Genomic DNA, 23,572 nt, shown 5'->3' with positions numbered 1-23,572 from the left:
TTGCTAAGGTCACATTGGCTAAATGGTTGAAAGACTGTGTGACCTTCATTTACAGACAATGTAATATTCCATTACCTACTACCATAAAGGCTCATTCTACAAGGTCGGTGGCAACTCTTGCTGCCTTCCATGCCAGAGCTTCTTTACATGACATTTGTGCAGCTGCAACTAGGGCTACCCCTCATACCTTCATCAATCATTACAAATTGGATTTGGCCTCCAGGGGAAGAGCATCTTTTGGTTCTATGGTGCTCAGGAATGTCCTTCCATGAGAGCCTCCCAGGAATAAAGGTAGCTGGGGACTCTGTCCCACATGTAAGGAATGAACGAGGATTAACAATATCAGATAAAGAAGTTTTGTCTTACCATAATGTTCTGTCTGTATTGTTGATCCTCGTTCAGTCATTACGACCCTCCCTCCTTCCCCCTCCTGTGGCTTCTAGTAGATCTCACCATCCAGTTCTATTAGGTCATTTGACCAGAGGTAGCCTCAACCTTCTTTTGACTTGCAAACTCAATCTGTGGTAACAGGGAGAGGGGAATACTGGGTAAGAATTTTTAGCTCGAGAGTTTGTAGCTGAAGCGAGCTTGGTAGATGGCCGGCTCGGTTCCGAGGTCGGAACAGATACCCACATGCAGTGACTGAATGAGGATCAACAATACAGATTGAACGTCATGGTAAGACATAACTTCTTTTTCTCTCTTCTTTTGGAAATGGCCATGGACAATTACCACAGGCTACCTCACAGACTGGATCTATTTACACTGAAACAAGGATGTTTGATACACCCTGACCCCCATCAACTTCAGCTAACTACCTGTATGATAGGGTCTTAATTCCCTTTAGGCACCTCTTTACTGAAGGCATGCAGCAGGTATTAATGGAGGGAAGAAAACCTGCTACTAGAAAGTCGTATATTAGCAAATGGAAAACTTTTTTGTCAGTGCCAACAGGATAACCAGCACTCATTCAGGGCTAGTCATTTTCTGGTTTTACAATATTTGTGTTAGTTACTATCCTGTGTCTTTTCTTGCTCCTCCAGCAAGGTTCGTTTATCATCCATTTCAGCATGTCTGTTCATGGACCTCCTCTTTCAATGATTTCTCATGTCAAAAATGTTTTTCAAAGGAATATTTGCATAAGAGGCCTCAAAGAAAACTGGTGCCCCCTCCTTGGTATCTTAATTTTGCATTGGGGAAGCTAACCCTTGCTTCATTTGATTCAGCTAATCTGGTGGACTTCGAGGTTCTTTTCATGGAAAACAGTTTTACTGATTGCTGTGGCCTTTCCAAGAAGGGTATGCGAGTTGCAGGCTCTTATGCTGAATCAACCCCATCTCATTTTTCACAGAAACAGGATTTCTTTGAGAACTAATCCTTCTTTTATGCCTAAGTTGTATCCAAGTTTAGCTTAAGCCAAACTATCCATCTCCCCCTTTTTTTTGAGGGAGAAAGGATAATTCATACCTTAAATGTCTACAGACAACTTGGGTACTCTCTTAACAGAACTAAATCTTTCAGTTCTTCAGATCAATTATTTATTTCTTGTAATGGTAAGAAGAAGAGACAACCTGTGTCAAAACAGACTATTTCTAAATAGTTGTCTAAGGTTATTACCTTTTATTATACTCTCCACAACAAAACTATTTCATGCAGGGTTAAGTCCCACTTTACCAGGTCCTGGGCTTCATCTATGGCTTTTTGGAAAGGGTTGGATTTTAGAAGTATTCTAGAAACTACAACTTGGTCCTGTCTGTGTACTTTTACATTATGAGCCTGAATCCTCCTTTAGGTGTAGGTAAGGCTTTGATAGGACCATCTCCAGGGGCTCCTGGACTCTTCTCCTTCCACCTCCCAAATGTACTAAACTAGGATAATCTACCTATATAGCTAAGGCTATTGCAGTAGTGATCAATATGATGAACATAGTACATATGTATAAGTAAACTTGCCGTAACAGTACATTTGAATAGTCAATGCTGCAGTAGTCACTTCTTCCCTCTCTCCATACCCCTTGTTTTTTGTTGTGTTGTTTATGCCAGGGTGTTGACATTTATTTTTTAATGTTCCTAGCATTGACCTTTCAGGCTGAACCTCCCTGTCTCAATTGACAGGAAACCTGTGTAGGACTTGGCACCCAAACCTGTCTTTTTAGTCAGTTCAGGTCATGCTGACTGTTGCTTTGGGAATGTGGAAGCTGTCCGGCTGTTATATCCATTGCAGAATATAACCCATAAGGCTACTGCAGCATCAAACTTTCGAACATCTACTGTTATGATAAATTTACTTATACAACTGTACTTTCTAGTAGTAGGTACCTTGGCAAGGAGGATCTCAGAACTCTAAGCCTTGTCTTGCAAACCACTTATTTGTCTTTCACAAAAATCATTTCTGTATGGATGAATCCTAACTTCTTTCCCAAAGTTGCCTCTGATGCTATGTTGAATCAGGCTATTAATTTCAGTTTTCTTTCCCAATTTCTAAAGTAAGGGTGAATATCTCTTACATTTGTTGGATGTTCCTCATTAGTTATGCTTCTATTTACATTGTACAAAGGACTTCAGAACATGAGACCAACTTTTTCTTTCCTTTTCTAAAGTTAAACTGTGAACTAGTGTCTCAAGGGTCACCCTATCCAGGTGGTTGTCCAAATGCATTGTGTTTGTTTATAGAGCCAAGGGACTGTCACTGCCTCCCAAACTAAAACTCATTCAACTAGGGCTGTGGCAACTTCTGCAGCTTTCTTCTCTAGCATCCTATTGATGATATCTATACTGCAGCTATGTGGCAGTGCTCTCATTACAAGCTGGACATACAGTCTGGGTCTAGTGCTTTGTTTAGCTCCACCACCCTTCAAAACATCCTTCTATGAATTCTTCCAGGGTTTGTAGTAGCTGAAGACTCAGCCTCAGTAGTTGAGATGGACTGGAAAGATAACATTAGATACAAACATTATGTACTTAATGTAATACTAGCTCAGTGTTGCTTTCTGTCTGTCTCAGCTTTCCCTCCCTCCATCTGTCTGACAAATTGTCACTATTTGGGGCTCTTGATTAACCATACTGGATCTTTTTAGAGCCTTGTCTTACTTAGTCCAGGAATGTTTCACTGTCATTTCAGGTCCTTTCCTAGTTGTATAATGTAGGAGCAACCTTTGGTATAGGCATGCAAACTCAATCTGAGGAACTGTGAGGGTGGAGGGGAATTGTGGGTAAGGGGGAGGGGCCTAAGTCTTGGATCCAAGAGTCTGAAAGTTGCTGGCTTCGGATCTGGTCAAGTTTGATATACCCAACATTTGAGATGGACAGAAGATGACAACACGGATCTAGTGATGTTAAGTTGTCCAATCTCTCCCTCGTTCTTGCTGGATGGGTTCGGAGCTGATCCTCGGCTCTGACTCGGCCACTTACTATAGCTTTGAGAGCTCTTTACTGGCTCGAGGCTACCCCTTATCCTAGAATGCCCAGCATCAGGTACTCAGATCTCTTTTGCCGCTTTAGCTGCGAGGTTGCGATCAGTACTGGCTCAGGCTTAGTATAATTTTTTTCTCTACTAAATTCAAATATTGTGCTTAAAATTTGATATATAGTTTTTCTCTTGTAGTAGTTTGTAAGTTTCTTTTATTGTAAACCCCTTATCTCGTCCTTGTGGTTTCTTTTTGTGCTGTTGGCCATCGCCCCTTAGTCGCTAAGCCTTCTGTTATTCCCTGAACTCGTTTAACTCAGAGAATCCCCCCCCCCTTAAGGGCAGCCGTTTAAGTTAGAGGCTCTCCTTTAAGGTCTTTATTAAATTTTAGTTTTCTATTGTAGTTTGTCTTTTTACGAAAATGTCTAAGGAAGTTAAAACCTCTGGTTTTAAAAAGTGTGACTCATGCTGTCAGAAGATGTCTCTGACAGATGGGCACACTAGTTGTGTTTACTGCTTGGGGGCTCTGCACCTGCAGGACTCTTGTGCTATTTGTCATGCCTTTAGTCCAAAGGTCCTGCAGGAGCAGAAAAACAAGCTTATCCTCCATGGATTGCTAAAACAAGATTCTCCAGCTAAAGCATCTCAGCCAGTGAAACCTTTGAAACCAGTCAAGCCGTCGGCTCCATGTTCGGAACCGACCGGAATGACCTGTGAGCTTGACAAACCAAGTGTGTCGGTGCCGGCTGGCACTGACAAGACTACCCCTGCATCAGCTCCAACTGTTAATTCGGAGCAATCTCGGAGTCACAAAAGAGCTAGGTTTCCTTCTTTGGAGCCGATTCGCTCGGTGCCACAATCACCATTACTTCAAAGCAAGTGCAGTCATCGCTCATCTTCCTCCTTCGATCCACGAGGATATTGGATCTGGATCTGGAGAGACTGGCCAGTAGGTTGCTTAAGTCACACGTCCATTGTAAAATGCATCTGAGGCCGCCTCAACATGCTTCGCACCATCTTGATTCCTCCTCCGACTATGCTTAGTTCGGAGCCGGAGTCCATGGACACTTTGATAGTGGTTCCTTTGGCTCCAATGACATCCTCATCGACTCCGACGTTGGCTCTGATTACCTCAATTCTTCCCCCCAACGAGGTATCTGGGTGCCGAAGCTCTCTCGTCGGCTCTGGGGGGGGAGTGGCATCGGACCCTTGTCCGACCCCACTCTCCCTCTCGGAGCATCGGCTCAGTTGAGCTCGGCTCCCACATCGGCTTTGGAGCTGTCACCCTTGGTGCGGGGTGATGTTCCTGTCTCTTCGGAGCTGGAGCCCTCCTTGGGTCAGGGCCGTGACACCTTCGAGGTCATGCGGAGAGTGCTGTCCCCACAGATGACTCCACTATCAGTTCCATCGACTCCGCCCCCCTCGGTGCCTGTGACAACCTCTGCTCCTCCTCCAGCCCCAAAGCATAGGGAACCTATGTCCCAGGACACCCCATTGGGTGAACCCTCTTCTTCCGAAACCTCCCCAGAGCATTCTGAGCAGGCTTTCCGGAAGAAAAAGTGCAAGAGGAAGCACCAAGACTCCCCTGAGTCTGTCACCTGAGATACAGACCTAGATGAATCGGAGGGGTCCCCAAGGTCCCCCTCTGAAGATGTTTCCTTTTTGGACATCCTTGAGATTCTCAGGCAGAGGCGTAGCTGGACTTCCCTAGCCCCCTCTGAAGATGTGTCTGTATACCTCTACGCATTTGGTTCCTGACCTTCCACCTCTTGGGTGTCTCCGCCTTTTGATCCAATCTCCAGATTCCATGGAACCTGTCCCAACGAGACCCAATAAATTCATCACAGCTCCACAAGACAAACAATTCTTAATTAAAGGTGTCCCAGTTGATGCCATGGTGGTAGCAGCAGCCGCAAAGAGAGAGTTAGCTGAAGCCTCCTCATCTGTCCATCCACCGAATAAAGACTCATGGACAGATATGGGAAGCGGATGTTTTCATCAGCGGCCTTCTCTCTTAGGTCCCTGAACTATCTTTCCCATTTTTCTAGGCTTCAGAGGGATCTCCTAAAAGAGCTTGGAGATACCCTAAAAGATCCTACAGCTGAAGGAGCTTCAGCCAAGGTAGCTAACCCAGTTTGCGACTCTTAATTCAGTAGTCAACTCCTCCATGAGGCTTATTTCATACGCAGCCGGTAAAGCGAGTAGAGCTGCAGGAACAGGAGTGGCTCTTAGGAGACATTCTTGGCTGCGGCTGTGTCAGTTTGCAGAACCTTTCAGAGCGTCCTTCACCAGTACCCCCTTTGATGGCTCCTGTCTCTTTGGGCCTCAGGTGAAAGACACGCTTACCAAGTGCCAGCAGGAAGGCAAGACGCTCTCTGATGTTGGAGTTCGTTTTTCCACTTCTACCAGACCATACCCAAAAGGTCCGAAGGGTGGCAAGATGTGGTTTCGAAAATCCCAGGGACCCTTGCCTGATGCATGGGCAGAGGGGGAAATAATAACAATGGCAGATGCCACCCTCGTGGCAGAGGGGGTCCGCAAAATCAAGGTGACAGAGATAGATACAAACATTATGTACTTAATGTAATACTAGCTCAGTGTTGCTTTCTGTCTGTCTCAGCTTTCCCTCCCTCCATCTGTCTGACAAATTGTCACTATTTGGGGCTCTTGATTAACCATACTGGATCTTTTTAGAGCCTTGTCTTACTTAGTCCAGGAATGTTTCACTGTCATTTCAGGTCCTTTCCTAGTTGTATAATGTAGGAGCAACCTTTGGTATAGGCATGCAAACTCAATCTGAGGAACTGTGAGGGTGGAGGGGAATTGTGGGTAAGGGGGAGGGGCCTAAGTCTTGGATCCAAGAGTCTGAAAGTTGCTGGCTTCGGATCTGGTCAAGTTTGATATACCCAACATTTGAGATGGACAGAAGATGACAACACGGATCTAGTGATGTTAAGTTGTCCAATCTCTCCGTCGTTCTTGCTGGATGGGTTCAGAGCCGATCCTCGGCTCTGACTCGGCCACTTACTATAGCTTTGAGAGCTCTTTACTGGCTCGAGGCTACCCCTTATCCTAGAATGCCCAGCATCAGGTACTCAGATCTCTTTTGCCGCTTTAGCTGCGAGGTTGCGATCAGTACTGGCTCAGGCTTAGTATAATTTTTTTCTCTACTAAATTCAAATATTGTGCTTAAAATTTGATATATAGTTTTTCTCTTGTAGTAGTTTGTAAGTTTCTTTTATTGTAAACCCCTTATCTCGTCCTTGTGGTTTCTTTTTGTGCTGTTGGCCATCGCCCCTTAGTCGCTAATCCTTGTGTTATTCCCTGAACTCGTTTAACTCAGAGAATCCCCCCCCCCCTTAAGGGCAGCCGTTTAAGTTAGAGGCTCTCCTTTAAGGTCTTTATTAAATTTTAGTTTTCTGTTGTAGTTTGTCTTTTTACGAAAATGTCTAAGGAAGTTAAAACCTCTGGTTTTAAAAAGTGTGACTCATGCTGTCAGAAGATGTCTCTGACAGATGGGCACACTAGTTGTGTTTACTGCTTGGGGGCTCTGCACCTGCAGGACTCTTGTGCTATTTGTCATGCCTTTAGTCCAAAGGTCCTGCAGGAGCAGAAAAACAAGCTTATCCTCCATGGATTGCTAAAACAAGATTCTCCAGCTAAAGCATCTCAGCCAGTGAAACCTTTGAAACCAGTCAAGCCGTCGGCTCCATGTTCGGAACCGACCGGAATGACCTGTGAGCTTGACAAACCAAGTGTGTCGGTGCCGGCTGGCACCGACAAGACTACCCCTGCATCAGCTCCAACTGTTAATTCAGAGCAATCTCGGAGTCACAAAAGAGCTAGGTTTCCTTCTTTGGAGCCGATTCGCTCGGTGCCACAATCACCATTACTTCAAAGCAAGTGCAGTCATCGCTCATCTTCCCACTCCTTTCGATCCACGAGGTTATTGGATCAGGATCTGGAGAGAGTGGTCAGTAGGTTGCTTAAGTCACAGGTCCTTGCTAAAATGCTTTTGAGCCCGCCTCAACATGCTTCGGCTCCATCCGCTTCGATTCCTCCTCTGACTATGCTTAGTTCGGAGCCGGAGTCCATGGACACTTTGATAGTGGTTCCTTTGGCTCCAATGACATCCTCATCGGCTCCGACGTTGGCTCTGATTACCTCAATTCTTCCCCCCAACGAGGTATCTGGGTGCCGAAGCTCTCTCGTCAGCTCTGGGGGGGGGGGGTGGCATCGGACCCTTGTCCGACCCCACTCTCCCTCTCGGAGCATCGGCTCAGTTGAGCTCGGCTCCCACATCGGCTTTGGAGCTGTCACCCTTGGTGCGGGGTGATGTTCCTGTCTCTTCGGAGCTGGAGCCCTCCTTGGGTCAGGGCCGTGACGCCTTCGAGGTCATGCGGAGAGTGTTGTCCCCACAGATGACTCCACTATCAGTTCCATCGACTCCATCCCCCTCAGTGCCTGTGACAACCTCTGCTCCTTTTCCAGCCCCAAAGCATAGGGAACCTATGCCCCAGGACACCCCATTGGGTGAACCCTCTTCTTCCGAAACCTCCCCAGAGCATTCTGAGCAGGCTTTCCGGAAGAAAAAGTGCAAGAGGAAGCACCAAGACTCCCCTGAGTCTGTCACCTGAGATACAGACCTAGATGAATCGGAGGGGTCCCCAAGGTCCCCCTCTGAAGATGTTTCCTTTTTGGACATCCTTGAGATTCTCAGGCAGAGGCGTAGCTGGACTTCCCTAGCCCCCTCTGAAGATGTGTCTGTATACCTCTACGCATTTGGTTCCTGACCTTCCACCTCTTGGGTGTCTCCGCCTTTTGATCCAATCTCCAGATTCCATGGAACCTGTCCCAACGAGACCCAATAAATTCATCACAGCTCCACAAGACAAACAATTTTTAATTAAAGGTGTCCCAGTTGATGCCATGGTGGTAGCAGCAGCCGCAAAGAGAGAGTTAGCTGAAACCTCCTCATCTGTCCATCCACCGAATAAAGACTCATGGACAGATATGGGAAGCGGATGTTTTCATCAGCGGCCTTCTCTCTTAGGTCCCTGAACTATCTTTCCCATTTTTCTAGGCTTCAGAGGGATCTCCTAAAAGAGCTTGGAGATACCCTAAAAGATCCTACAGCTGAAGGAGCTTCAGCCAAGGTAGCTAACCCAGTTTGCGACTCTTAATTCAGTAGTCAACTCCTCCATGAGGCTTATTTAATACGCAGCCGGTAAAGCGAGTAGAGCTGCAGGAACAGGAGTGGCTCTTAGGAGACATTCTTGGCTGCGGCTGTGTCAGTTTGCAGAACCTTTCAGAGCGTCCTTCACCAGTACCCCCTTTGATGGCTCCTGTCTCTTTGGGCCTCAGGTGAAAGACACGCTTACCAAGTGCCAGCAGGAAAGCAAGACGCTCTCTGATGTTGGAGTTTGTTTTTCCACTTCTACCAGACCATACCCAAAAGGTCCGAAGGGTGGCAAGATGTGGTTTCAAAAATCCCAGGGACCCTTGCCTGATGCATGGGCAGAGGGGGAAATAATAACAATGGCAGATGTCACCCTCGTGGCAGAGGGGGTCCACAAAATCAAGGTGACAGAGATACATTCTCTTCTAAACCCTATCAACATCCCTGAAGAGATGCTCGACTGCTCAACTCTGGAGGCAGTCAGGGGAAGGCTTTCACTGTACCCAACTGCCTGGCAAAATAATAGACAAGACAAATGGGTACTAGCCATCATATCCAGAGGTTACAAGATTCCCTTTCATCAACACCCTTTTGTTTAAAAAAAATTCATCCCGGATGTTCCACCCAATCTAAGGGATCAGGCAGTCACAGAAGTTTCAAGACTGCTAGGAAAAAGGGCCATCCAGGAAGTCCCCACAGACCAAGTAGGATCCAAAACTTACTCAAGATTCTTTTTAGTGCCCCAAAGGACAGGGGACTGGAGACCAATTCTGGATCTCAGCAGGTTAAACAAATCTGTACAAAAAGAAAGGTTTCGGATGGTAACACTGCAGTCCATTCTCCCCTTTCTGGGTCAGGACAATTCGATGTGCTCCATAGATCTTCAGGACACGTACTATCATATAAAAATGGACAGACGGTCCAGGAGATTTCTACGCTTCCAGCTAGGGGCCAGTCATTACCAATTCAGAGCTCTGCCCTTTGGTCTCACCACAGCCCCCAGGGTGTTCACCAAATGCTTGGCAGTAGTTACGGCTCACCTGAAACATCTAGGATTCCAGGTGTTTCCTTATCTGGACGACTGGCTCCTCACTGCTACCACCAGGCAACAACTTATAGAGGCACGAGATTACACCATTGTGCTCAACTAGGCATCACAATAAACTTCAAAAAATCTGCCTTGTTGCCCTGTCAGTCTATTACATACATAGGAGCAGAGCTAAAAACAAGAAAAATTATTGTAAAATTGCCTCAGGAAAGAGTTTCCATTATTCGAAAACAGGTGTCACTTCTCCTGAGGAGCAAAAGAATTCAAGTCAAATAAGTTCTTCAAGTTCTAGGGTCCATGGCAGCAGCCATTCTTCTAGTTCTCTTGGCACGCTTTCACATGAGAATCCTTCAGTGGCTTCTTTTCACACAATGGTCCTTCCAGGAATTACCCATGTCTCACATGATGCTAATTACGGAATCTTGCAAAAGACACCTTTCCTGGTGGATAGTCTCCCCACTAGTTACTCAGGGCAGACCTTTCATGGAACCCCATCTGGTCGCCACCGTGACCACGGACACTTCCTTGATAAGGTGGGGGGCATTATCTAGGGAAGACAGTCCAAGGCACTTGGCAACTTCACGAGTACCACTTGCACATCAATGTCCTGGAGATGAGAGCGGTGCTCCTAGCTTTGCAAGCTCTTCAAGACTCTCTTCCTGCCAAGACTATTGCAATACAGATGGACAATATGTCAGTGGTTTGGTACATCAACAAACAGGGCAGAACCAGGTCTTACCCCCTTGTGCTGAGAGGCCCTCAGACTGTGGCAATGGGCGATTTCCTCCCAACGTTTTCTGATAGCAACGTATATCCCTGGGACATCCAACATAATAGCGGGCAGGCTTAGCAGGGCTATCCTCATGCCTCACGAGTAGTCTCTGAGACAGGAAATTGTGGATCTTATTTTCCGCAAATGGGGCCAGCCTTGCTACAATCTCTTTGCCTTTCCCCTCAACAACAAATGCAGCAGCTACTTCTCCCTTGTTCCTCCTCGAGGTCAGACACCCAGGGACACTCTAGTCCACGATTGGCCTCAGGGACTCCTTTATGCATTTCCCCTAATTCCAAAAGTCATTCAGAAAGCAAAATCATTGGGTTGCAAAATGATCCTCATTGCCCCCTATTAGCCTCGACAGATTTGGTTTCCGTTCCTTCACCTCCACCTGCTAGCCCAGCCTTGGATTCTGGATCCAGTACCGGACCTCTTGATTTATCAGTCAGGCGGGCTACACCAATCCCTCCAATTTCTCAAGCTCACAGCTTGGTTACTCCACTTCCAATCCTAGCCAGGCTCCCTAATATTTCCCCAGCAGTGCGTGATATTGTTTCCTCCCATAAGCCAAATACAAGGAAAGTCTATGTTAGCAAATGGCAAAGATTCTCTTACTGGGCAGAATCCAGGAGTTTAGATCCTTTTACAGCTCCTGTACATGAGATTTTGGACTTCCTAGCAGAACTGTTTCATTCTGGTGCAGTGGCTGCTACCATCAGAGTACAACTGGCTGCCATTTCAAATTTTCATGTCGGAGTTCTAACTCCAGCATAATGTCTCACAAACTCTGTAAGGCCTTCATGAGTGGTACATCTCTGCTTAGACCCCCAGTGAAAGAGCCACTTCCACCTTGGGATCTCAATTTGGTTCTTGCCTCCTTGATACTGCCAACCTTTGAACCAGCAGCATCATGTTCCTTGAAATTTCTCTCTTGAAAAACTCTTTTCTTAGTTGCTATTACTTCTGCCAGATGTGTTTCAGAACTTCATGCACTGTGTGTTTGCCCTCCCTACCTAGTTTTTCACAAAGACAGGGTTTCTCTGAGAACCAACCCATTTTTTCTACCTAAAGTTTGTTCAGACCACAATTTTGAATCATTCCATTGAACTTCCTGCCTTTTTCCCTAATCATTCCAACAAGGCAGAATACAGTTTACACCAACTGGATGTGCATAGACAATTGCGTTTCTATCTCCATGGAACTAAAGAAATGAGAAGATCAGATCAGTTGTTCCTTTCATTTTCTAACAACAAACAAGGCCTTCCAGTTTCTAAAGTAACGTTGTCAAAATGATTATCTTCCAACAAAACTCAAAGGTCATTCAACCAGGTCAGTAGCTACTTTGGTAGCGTTTCAATCTAGATTGCCCATAGATTCAATTTGTGCAGTAGCTACTTGGGCAGATCCTCATACATTCATTTCTCATTAAAAAGTAGATGTGGTCTCCCGGGGCAGAGCTTCCTTTGGTTCCATGGTTCTGAAGAGTCTGTTCCAATGAGTCACTCAGGATTGAGGTGCTAGGGACGCTGTCCCATCCAGCAAGAATGAAGGTGAGATTGGACAACTTAACATAAAGAAGTTATGTACCTACCATAATGTTCCATGTTAGTTGTCCTTCATCTCGCCTTCCTTCTTGCGTCCCTCCCTCCTTCCCCCTTCCGTGGGGATTGAGAGGAGTTTCTCAATGGTTTCACTGGCTAATTTGTTTTGTTATTAGTTGCTTCCCAACCAAACCATGACAATTAACTGAATATCAGGTTTATTAATGGATTATCTTCTATAATTATGTCTAGTGTGAGCTATCTCAAATGAGATCTGGGTAGCTGATGCTGGGCATTCTGGGATAAGGGGTAGCCTCGAGCCAGTAAAGAGCTCTTGAGCTGTAGTAAATGGCCAAGTTAGAGCCGAGGATCAGCTCCAAACCCATCCAGCAAGAAGGAAGGCGAGATGGACAACTACCATGGAACATTATTGTAGGTACTTCTTTTTATGGTTAAGTACATAACTTACCTTTTTCCACTGAAATATCCATTTCGTTCTGGAATAGCTACAGAGAAGACAGTCCTTCAAAGGGACTAGCCAGAATGCAGTCTTTCCCTCACAATTACTTAGAAACTCTTCAGAAAATTAAAAATATCGTTTCCATTTACCAGAAATAGCCATACAAGAAGGGTCAAAAGCTTGCACTAAACCTTGAACTAAGCCCAATGAATTAGTCCTTTCCTGGGTAAATGAGATGACAGAAAACATATGTTTAGGTTTATGCTTCTTTTTGACAGAAATTTCTGAAGAAGCAGAAGCAGTATTGCCAGCAAAAACATCCCTAGGGATGGGCACAACGTTTTGGCTAGACACAATGGCATTCTCTAACCCTTTTCCCAGGACTGATGAGTGGCTCTCCCTTGCCCACCAAGGATACTGCAGTAGATGCAACATGTCTAACCACCAGTTCTTGGGGGCTGTAAGGACTACATCAGTATGACCCAAGGAAAAGGTGAGTGGTCCGAAGAACCAGCATTGGACACAACAGTGTAACCCACCTGTGGCTGAGGCACTTTATCAGCTTGCTGTGGTGACAGAGGCTGAACAACAGTTTATTTCTTTTTGTGGCTGGAAGGAGGAAGGTCCGAGGAAACTGTAGGTTGTTTCATGGTTAAGCTGAGAAAGGTGTCTGATTCTTGGGGCATTCTCTGACCCTTTTCCTAGGACTGACGAGTGGCTCTCCCTTGCCCACCAAGGGTACTGCAGCAGATGCAGAGAACATGTCTAACCATCAGTTCTTGGTGGTTGTAGGGACTACATCAGCATGACCCAAGAAAAAGATGAGTGGTCCGAAGAACCAGCTCTGGCCACAACAGAGTCACCCACCTGTGGCTGAGGCACTTTATCAGCTTGCTATGGTGACAGAGTCTGAACAGCAGTTTATTTCTTTTTGTGGCTGGAAGGAGGAAGGTCCGAGGAAACTGTAGGTTGTTCATTGGTGAAGCTGAGAAAGGTGTCTGATTCTTGGGGAAGCCTAACAGTGAGCAGTAAGACAGGTTAAGTTATATAAAAAAGTAACTTTTTCTCCATTAAAGCACAGTAAAAAGCACTTTAAACACTCCATTCCCAAAAGTAAAATAAACAAACTTTTACTAAAGAAAAAGTAGTTTAATGTAGAAAATAAGTGTAAAAATATTTTATCATAAAAGTGAAACTCCCATTAGAAAAAAACTAAAAGATACCTGACAGTCATTAAAACACTTTCTTTCCACAGCTTTAATTTTTTTTTTTTACAGAAAAGGCATGTATTTTGCCATAATAAGTAAAGTTAAAGATTATTTCTCCAAAGGGAACTTATTTGCCCAGCAGTAGAACAGTGTTAACCAACCGTTGATCTCAAAAAGCCCACAGAAGAGCACTCTCTTTGGTGGCAGGAAAGCTCTGTAGAGTTTGCCACTAAAAAAAAAAACAAAACAAAAAAAAAAATTTTTAGTCATCTCAGCTTGAGCTAACTAATGGTTTGGGTTGTGTATGGTACCCTGAAGCTTTGGAAGCTGTTTGGCTGTTAAATCCTTAGCAGGATATTTCTCCATATAGCTTAGACTACTTCAGCAGTGATCCATATAAAGACCATCTACTCAGATTATTCAAACACAAAGATGAATCTTGGAAGAAATGGAACATAACAGGATTTTCTAAGGATAATGTACATTCATTAACCAAAGAAACCCTTGTAGGAAAGGACACAGAGCTAGCTTTCTTAGATAAAGACCTGGTAGATAATCAAGCACTGCATTCTTTAGCCTACCATGTGGGGGCAGTCTGTCTTGCTAGACTAACAATCCATACATCACTTTCTAAGACTCAGTGAGGCATGGGAAAGCCTCCATCAGCAAAGCTCTCAATAATTCCAGCAGTTTATTCTAAATCCTAAATAAAGTCTAATTAAAGAAAAAGAAAAAAAGATGTACAACATTGGACCTTGCCAGTACTTTTACGTAACTCTCATAATGTCTTGGAGATTGCATAGTTTGACCGTCACTACCACAGTAAAATTTTGACAGATTCTGTCTTTTTTTTTTTTTTTTTAAGTTAATCCCACCAGTCTTGGAGGTGTTACCATGCAAACAGAACTACTGAAACTGACTGAATCTGTTTCTTCTCCTGTTTAAAAAAATGTATATATATATATATATATATATATATATATATATATGTGTGTGTGTGTGTGTGTGTGTGTGTGTGTGTGTGTGTGTGTATGTGTGCACAATGAAGTTATAGCCTGTTATCACAAAGTCCAGACTCTGTGTAGCTCAAACAATAGTCAGTGCAGGAACCAGTGACTGCAGAGAATACTAGAGCTTATTAAGCATCTTCCTTTGATATTCTGGACTTGCAGTTATAATCAGAAAAAAAAGACATTACCCACACTTCATACACTAAAATAAGTAATACCCATTAAAATAACTGTCCAGCTTGCATCAAACCACTAGAATGTTAATCGTTTCTTAATAAGTACATCTAGAAAAAAATAAAATCTACAATGAGTGAAATAAGCAGCAATACCAGAGGTATTATTAATAACCAGGGTGTTATTAGGGAATTAATGCATGCCCTGGGGTTTTGTGAAGCCCAATGCAGTGTTGGGCCTTACCACCTCTAGAAGAGCTTTGAATTCCCTGATAATATCTACCCTAGATGACATTATTGCACTTAGAGAATGGGCTATGTGTTAAATTGTTTTGTACTTTACTATATACTTTTTATATCTTAATGTAAAATAATTCTTCCACCTAAAGTTTCAGACTTGCTGTAACAAATGAAGTTGCTGTTGGAGAAAGTATTTTACCTCCAAAATATGTTATGTAAATATTTAATTTCCATATACTAAAGCTGTCTTACACACAAACACACACACGCACTCCAAGTAGTAGTTATAAACAGTTTGTGACTACATCTCAGATTTTTCATTGTGATAGAGCGAATAACAAAAAAAAAAATATCATATAATCAGTATACCTAGAGAAGCTGTGTTCTTCACTATCTTACTGTGTATCTGTTAATGACGCAAACTTCTTGTGTATTGTCGTTTTCCTGTTCATTTTTTTGTTTGTTTTGTTTTCCCATACATTTATTGTCATTTTCCTGCATATGTTTTCTTTTCTGATGTTTTCTTCCATGTCATGACTGAAAAGGATCAGCTCACTTAACCCTGTAAACAAATTATAAAATAAATAAATAAAGGCATTGCGACCCTTTCCCCTCATGCCTCTTAACACTCCCTGATTTTGCTGCATAATTCTGCTCTGTCCCACACAGAGTGTTTGATTTGCTGGCAAATCGCTGAGGATTAAAGTTGGTCATTAATGCCAAACACTAGAGTTTCATACTTCTTATGCTATAGGGAATGCATGCTGATGAACTGCCTGTTGTAGTCAGCACGCACTGTCTTTCTCTCTCTCGCACATGCACACACACATGCTTTATTTTGTTTTTTCTTTATTTTTTTTTAATTTTATGTTCACTAAACAGCAAAGGCACATTTTTTAAAGATAAAAAACTGGCATCTATTTTCTACTTTTCTGTCCAAGTTTTATGGCACTTTAAAATAATGCTGTGATGGCTGGGGGAGCTTGTTTTTTTATCGGGCATTACCTGTATGCTAACACCCTGCTGGAAAATGTTTGTTCTCCAAGTGGGGTGAAGATTTACAGTTTTCCCATTTTCTAAAATAAAAAATAAAATCTCATCCACCCGATCAGAAAATGTCATTGTTGGTAAAATGTGTGGACCAGTCCAGCATAGCTAAAGTAAATAAGATTAAATATTTATTATTATTTATTTATTTTATTTAACATTTGTTTGACAGGATAGTCCGACTGGACAACAAGTGTCAGTTTTCAGTGGAGTCCTGGGGAGAAAAACTCCATAAGTTTACAGAGAGAAGAAAAATTTATAAAAGAGACATTACAGAGTAGTAGCATACAGATTGTAGACTTTACAGCTGTTAGTATACAATAAGAGGATATTCCCTGTTTTGGTCGAAAATACAAGTATACAAAATATACAGTGAAAGTAGATAAGAACCTGGTAGAGCATTGCAAGATATTTCACAATTGAATAAGAGTATATCAATGTTTAAGTTTTCCATATATACTTTCAAGCAAATATAGATGTAAGAGTATACATACATATATATGCATATACATATATACATACATACTTACACATATACACACATACACATATATATATAATATATATATATTTTTAGACGTGTGTATATATATATATATATATATATATATATATATATATATTTAGACATATATATATATATGTATATATATATATATATAGACATATATATATATATATATATATATACATACATATGCACACACACACACACACACACACACACACACTCATAGTTATTCTTCACACATGGATAGGTATAGTTAGATGGTGTTTGTGTTGCCCAGGATAGATGGGGTGTAATAATAGTAAGCGGACGAGGCTTTAGGGGGTCAATTACAGTTGCATAGATGGTTGGTGAAGAGGTATGTTTTAAGTAGGCTTTTGAAGGAGGGTGTGGAGTTTTGTAGTCTGAGAGCATAAAGTATGAAATTGATATATTGTAAAATGACCTTCCCTATATTATTAAAATGATGCCAAAAATCATTCCTGATGCTTTAGAAAAGGTCTTAAAATCACCTAAAAACTAGAGTAGAAAACCACTGGGCTGCCCGTTCATAGGAACCTATGGAAACTACCTAAAATCCTATTCAGTAAACAGCTTGAGCAAGCAAAGCAATTACCAAATCACACTGAATTGAATGAGAAACTGTAGTTCTGGATATAGATAAAAATGTACACGTATGAGTTAGTGGAGCCTGGTTCATACACTGTATGAAATATAGTGTACCGTAAGAATATGGAATGAGTTTAGAACTTGCTCTGCTGTGCTATAATACAGGATATTTCATGTATCTTACTCTAGCCCCCATGTATTTAATGCGTGGTTGTGTCTCTATAAGTGTATGTGTGTGTGTGTGTGTGTATAAATACACCAGTGTCATTCACAGTATCAAATGTTCAGTTTATCAACAGAGTGAATGGCTATAAAATCTGTTCATGTTTTCTATTCATGGAATTCTGCAAATCTCAGAAGATTGAATGCATGTAGGTAAGGACCACTACTATGTTCACTTGGTTCATCAGATATATAAAAGGCTTTGGTATAATGTGAGTGATTGTGAGAATGTATGCAGGTTAGGGTTAAAGTAAGACTTGAGAAAGTATGCAGGTTAGGGTTAAAGTAAGAATCAAGTAAGAGGATAGCTTTAGTGTCATGCATTTGTATTTGTGTAAGTGTGTGTCGTGTAAGTGATAGTGTTACAGAAAGTTTTTTTTTTTTTGCTAAGTTAAGGAGTAGGATTAAGGTTAGGCCATGGTTAGATTTAGCACCCATTAGTAAGGTGAAGCCTGCTTGGCTGCATGGCACATAGGTATGAAGCCCTCACTGCGACCCAGGTGACCAGAGTTCAATTAGCAGCCTCAGCACTCAAGAAGCCAGGCAAGGGTGGGTAGGAGTGAAAGGATATGGCCTACTCACCTCACTCAGAGACACCCAAGGCAGTGCAGACAAACTGATGGAGACCAGAGAGACCACTACTCATGCTGTGGGAGGAGCGGCAGGGCTGCTTGAAGAAAATGCCCTTTGTGGAAGTGAAGGAACATCATTTGCTGGCAATCATTGCAAATCCCTCCTTGTCACCATCCTGATTGCATATGGAAGAGATTGCTGGAAAACCCTAAAATACTCAAAACACCCAGATGGCTGCCCAGGTGTTGACCCCTCTCAGTCGTATTAAGAGTAAATGGGCTGACTGACTAAGAAACATAGTCCAAATGCACTACAGTTCTAGTACTATCTTGTCCCTTTTTAACTCTTGCTTACATGACTCACAGTGTCAGCTAGCATAAGCATGCATATGAAAATTGTGTAACAGACACATTTATAACAGCATTAAGTCCCCCTGAGCTGTTCCATATAAAGTGTTTGTATTACTTGTATTTTGAGTAGTTCTTTTTGGTTAAGAGACAGATATAGTTTTGCTTACAAGTCAAATTCAATTAACAAGTTGTCAGAGGACACTCGCTTATAACTTTGCAAACAACTCAAATTTAATTAACAAGTGCAGCTTGAGTAACTCGCACAGTTTATGTCCTCCACCACTGTTCTAATAGCTTTTTGTCTCATTGACAATTCTTATAGGTACATAGATAAGTACTAGTCTAGCTGCCCTTGCAGGTCATTTTAAGCCTAGCTAGTTTCCCTTTTTGTGCTTGAAACAACCCATCCCAGTAGGTTATTAATTGGCCTTATCCATCCCATGGTCAATAATTATATATTCCCCCCGTAATAAAAATAACAGGGATCATATCCTAGATAATTTGAGGGGATGCATGCATGAGATAAAGCATTTAGGAGCTGCCTTGTCCATTACATCTCATTACATGCCATCTGGGAGATGAGATGCATACCAATCAGTGAAAATTTGTTTTATTAATGCATTCTTACCCAAATGAAAAGGCAATATACAAACTGATTTAGAAAATTTAGTGGAACTACTAGTTAACCTTTGGGATGGCTTCACAAAACGTATGGAGAGAGATTACAGCTGTCACTTATCCACGTAATGTGAATAGGTCTTCCTTATGTCAGCCCACAATTTAAATTATTGTACATATACTCAGTAAAATTACACAATGAACCTATGTTTCTAACAGTATACTCATAATCTCAAACACTGGCCCGAGGTAAGGTTTCTGGATCACTTGTTTTAGTTTACAGGTATTGACTCAAGAAAAGTCCCACAGTGTAGATTTGCTATTAATTTAGTGCCATCTTATACTTCTCAAATAACTCTTCATAGGAGTTACAAGACAATTCAGTTATAAACCCATTTATGCCTTGCTGATACCCACCCTCAGTATGTACCTTCTACTTCCACTAGGGTGAGGCAGGTCATATTCAGGATACATTTGCACTGTTAAACTTTCCCATTCCCTCCCCTTTTGGGATGACATTTGACAGGGAGAGGTTGATTCATCAGCCCTTTCTCTTCCCTGGGATGACTCCTTTTCTTTTCTTGGTTTTTGTTGGTCAGTGGACGCTGTTAGGTTGGTCCTCTTCCCCTGCTTGGGGGAAGCAACCATTTCAGGTCATTGTAATAAGCTTAGTCTTTTCTCATCTTCATATCAGGAGCGTCATCTTCTGAGAGTTACATGGCTTATAGGGGTCTTGTCTATAATTCACCCTAAAGTAGTTTGGAGTTTGCTGGCAGGCTCCTGAAGCTGTCCCCATCTTTCCCCCTTGCTGGTCTCTATAGTAGGTGGTCCTGTAATGTTTAATTACTCAGATCACTGACTGCTGTCTTCTGCTTTCTGCTTTGAAGAGTGCCAGATTTCTGTCATGCCTGTGGATGTGTCATGGCTTTCTATAAAGGTTCATTCTCACAATTGTCAAACCTAGTACTGTTTGGGAATCTTAGATGAGTCCCCCCCCCTCCCCACCTGACTGCAGATAGGCCAAACAATGCATGGAGGAATGGGAGGATATTTCCTGCCTTTGGTGGCTTGGGAGCCCCTGAAGGGTCTTGTTAAGGTTGTTCCTTCATTATGCAGGAATGCTTTGTTTTCTTTTGTTTCCTGATCACCTCTGTAGTTTGGAGGGCTGTGCCAGCCCTACTGGTTGTTTGGGAGATGTGAGAGCAGCTATAAGGCTTCTTACTAAGAGTGGCTCTCTAGAATAAGTTATGTCCAAGTTCAATGAGATGGCTGCAGGCATGTGGTGGTTGCAAGCACTAATGGCACTTCTTGTAGGATAAATGTCTTGACCAATGGGAATTCAGCTGGTATGAAGCCCTGTATGCTGTAGATTGCCCCCATAGTAGTTTTTGAACTTTAGATTTCACAAGGCATTGATAATGGCCCTTTAGAATGAGTATTCGATTGAAGGGTAGTGCCAGTTTTTGTAACTCTGCCTTCTCCTACTATCCAGATGTTTTGGGGACTGGGGGGTTGGCACCATTTTGTCTTGCTCTTAGTTGGGACCATCTCATATGTTTACTTTCATTGAAAGATGATTTCCATCCTTGCTTAATACCTTCGTCACATAGATCCCAAGAAAGGAATAGGAACCAAAAGAACAAAATGGAATGAAGGATTCCTTACTCCTGAGAACACTGCTTCTTTTTCGAGGTCCGCATAAGGGGTGTGGCTGCAGAGACAAACCAGAGGTTTGTTTCTAGACATTAGGAAAGCAAGAGGTTTTCAGTCCCCTTTTTGCCCAGAAAGAAAAGGAGGACTGATCTGGCAGTGCAATTGGGTGATTTGTACACTGCCTCAGTTTACAGTGTTCCCTTCTCCTCAAAGAGTAGCCATTCCGGTGCTTTCATAGCCTGCCTTTGGCAGGCTTGATTGCCACAGCTGTATGGTCCATGACACTCCTTTCCCAGACAGCCTTTCCTGTGGCAGTTCTGCAGTTAGCCCATCTTACATTGAGTTCTTCATAGTTCAGTCTTCAAGACTGTTGTCATTTACTACAAGATTACTATAAAAGATACCCTCTTACCATGTCAGTTGATCTATAAAGTCAAACCTCCTTAATAGGTTAGTAATTCTTCCCTGTCTCCCTGCAGGTGGATTGTTCTTCTGACTGCCCTTAGCTGATTGGATTTCATGCAATTTGAACTGGTATATAGTTAAATATCGTACTGTAACAGTGGGAGTACATTTTTGTTGTTATTTGGATTTGAAGAAAGAAGCTCCCTGGGGTGCAAGAATGTGAACTTACAGGCAGAGTAGATAAGTGGACTTGCATAGTCAATGAGTGATGTAATGGCATGTGTCGTCATGTGTGCTCATCTGTCACTGAGTGCCAGAATGTCCGGAAAATGAAGCAGAATGCTAATTGGCAGACAACATAACCTAGTCGTAGGGCCCATCAGGGTCAGTCTTTGTAGATCAACTGATATGATAAGAACATGTCTTTTTTGTGACATGTTGGTACTGTAAATGCATTACTACTGTTTTTGTCTTGCTACTTTCCACTTGTGAACAGTGTAACATATAAGCATTCTGTTTGAAGTTCTAATGTTTTATAAGGTATATTGTGTGTACTGACACTGACAAGGTACTACATATGTTTATTGTGATGAAAATGCTAAAATAAGCTGATATTCAAATTCTTTAGAATGAATATACTAGTTGCCTCTGGAGGTACTGAAAGCTGATTTAGTTCTGCTTCTTTCCTCAAATGCAGAAATTATGTAATATTACCCATTTAAATAGTTGTATGTTGTATCTTTTATGGAAGAAGTGGAGAAGAGTCATTTATGATGTTTATAATTCCCATACAAGGGGCATGTTATATCCTGGCAGCTACCTTAAATATGTACTGTGACTATATAAAGTAATGTACATACTCTTCTTATACATGATAATTTGGTCAATCTTTGACATATACTGACTTTATTTTTTTCTGAACTCTTAATTGTTCACTGTACCTTAGACATTATGACCTTTCCTAATCAGCCTGTACTATCAAAAAATATTCCAATGGAGGCCCAGGGAGAAACGCTCCAGACACATGTCTTTGTATATGTATATGTACAGAGCAGGAAGAATAGTAGCAACATGTAATGTTTGGCTGTGTTGATGGCTTTTCCTTAACCCTTTTGTTTTCAGAATATTATATTAAATGCTGCATTAATTCTTTATCCAGTTTTCTGCAAGTCCTTATTTGCCCAAAACGTGGTGATAGATAATAACATTCATGTTATGATGTCTTCTAAAGCTAATCCCTGATAAATTCTTCGCAGTGATGATAAATGAATCTTTAGGGACAGATGACTGCAAGTGCACTAAGGTTGTATGGGATTTTTGCTGCCCTTAGTGTTCATTCCTATTGGTTCTCCCAGTCAGAACATTTCTTAGGAGTTATGTGAATTTCTTTTGTCAATTCTAGTTTATAATCTTAGAGAGAGGCGGCAGGGCAATAGCTCATTATGAAATGTAGTATAAAGTAATGCTGCTGTGCCACAGAAGGCAGCACCAAGCTGATTGTTAGAAAATATGGGAAAATGAATAGTAAAGAAAAAGAGGAATTGTATAATAGTGTCTTCAGTGTTGTAGGTCATCAGTTCTTCTATCAAAACAAATTGTGGTTGATTTCCTTTTGACCTCATGACTGTTCTTTGAGAATCTGTACTCTCTGTTTATTGTCTGATTTTATTGATTATAAATGCCATTCTAGTTTGTTTTGCTTTATACCAACTTAAGCAACAGATACTGTATTTATTTCTCATAGCAATATCAGGAGCTTGTGCATTCTGAAGAAAAATATCCAGTCAACTGGCACAAGAACTATGCTTTGGCATGTGAGAGGATGCTTCGTCTTCACATTTCTGATGTGGACTCCAAATTCCTGTTGTCAGAAGCTATCATGCATTTCTTGCTCTATCTGGAAAAGACAGACTATGATCCACAGAGGGAGGCAATTGTGCATGTGATAGACCATATGAAAAGAGAACTGGCAAAGATGCAAAAGGTTTAGCCTAGTGAAGAAAAAGAAACACTACTGGCTTTAGAAACTGGTAAAAGCAAGAAAACTGATTTCTCTGGTAGAATTTCAGACTGTAACATGAAAACTGAATTAACAATTATGATTCAGTATTTGGCACATTTTCAGCAGGGAAGCTTGTGTTTACAGAGATACTCATTTTAATATTTATTATAATAATTGTAAAGATTTTTTAAATACTTTTTATGCCAAACCATAAAAACATATATGGGTGTACATATTGTGCCTTTTCTTTTTTAAATTTAATTTAAGGTACTTGCAGTTTGGCATATGAAATTCTCATATATTCACTGCTGTTATTCCTTTGTCTTTTTTCTATTAGTACGGTATCTGTTTTGCCTATTGACTTTAAAAATATTGTATTCTGGTGCTCAGGTATCATACTAAAACCATTTCCCTGACTAACATTAAAGTGAAGTGGTTCTTATGTTCAACAAGCTTTACATTTTTTATCTGCATCTTACAATCATGTCCTGTTTTAGAAGATGAAGAAACATGCTGCTCATGTTAAATTATTAAGATCTAAATGGT

The 23,572-nt window shown here is 41.9% G+C and overlaps 1 protein-coding gene across 2 annotated transcripts in view; it reads left to right on the top strand.

Moving 5' to 3' along the window:
* The window catches only part of TMEM260 (transmembrane protein 260), a 1,312,140-nt gene that overhangs the window by 1,288,444 nt on the left and 124 nt on the right, over nt 1–23,572 (top strand). For both annotated transcript variants that reach the window (XM_044074429.1, XM_044074428.1), the window contains one exon: nt 22,769–23,572. This exon is cut by the window's right edge and continues 124 nt beyond it. In XM_044074429.1, coding sequence (XP_043930364.1) covers nt 22,769–23,014 — 246 coding nt within the window. In that variant the 3' untranslated portion in view covers nt 23,015–23,572. The remainder of the gene's footprint in view (nt 1–22,768) is intronic.

This window comes from Protopterus annectens, chromosome 6.part0 (genome assembly GCF_019279795.1).
Source record: "Protopterus annectens isolate FY-2018-M chromosome 6.part0, PAN1.0, whole genome shotgun sequence".
Taxonomy (NCBI): Eukaryota; Metazoa; Chordata; order Ceratodontiformes; family Protopteridae; genus Protopterus; species Protopterus annectens.
This window is presented reverse-complemented; position numbering and strand designations above follow the sequence as displayed.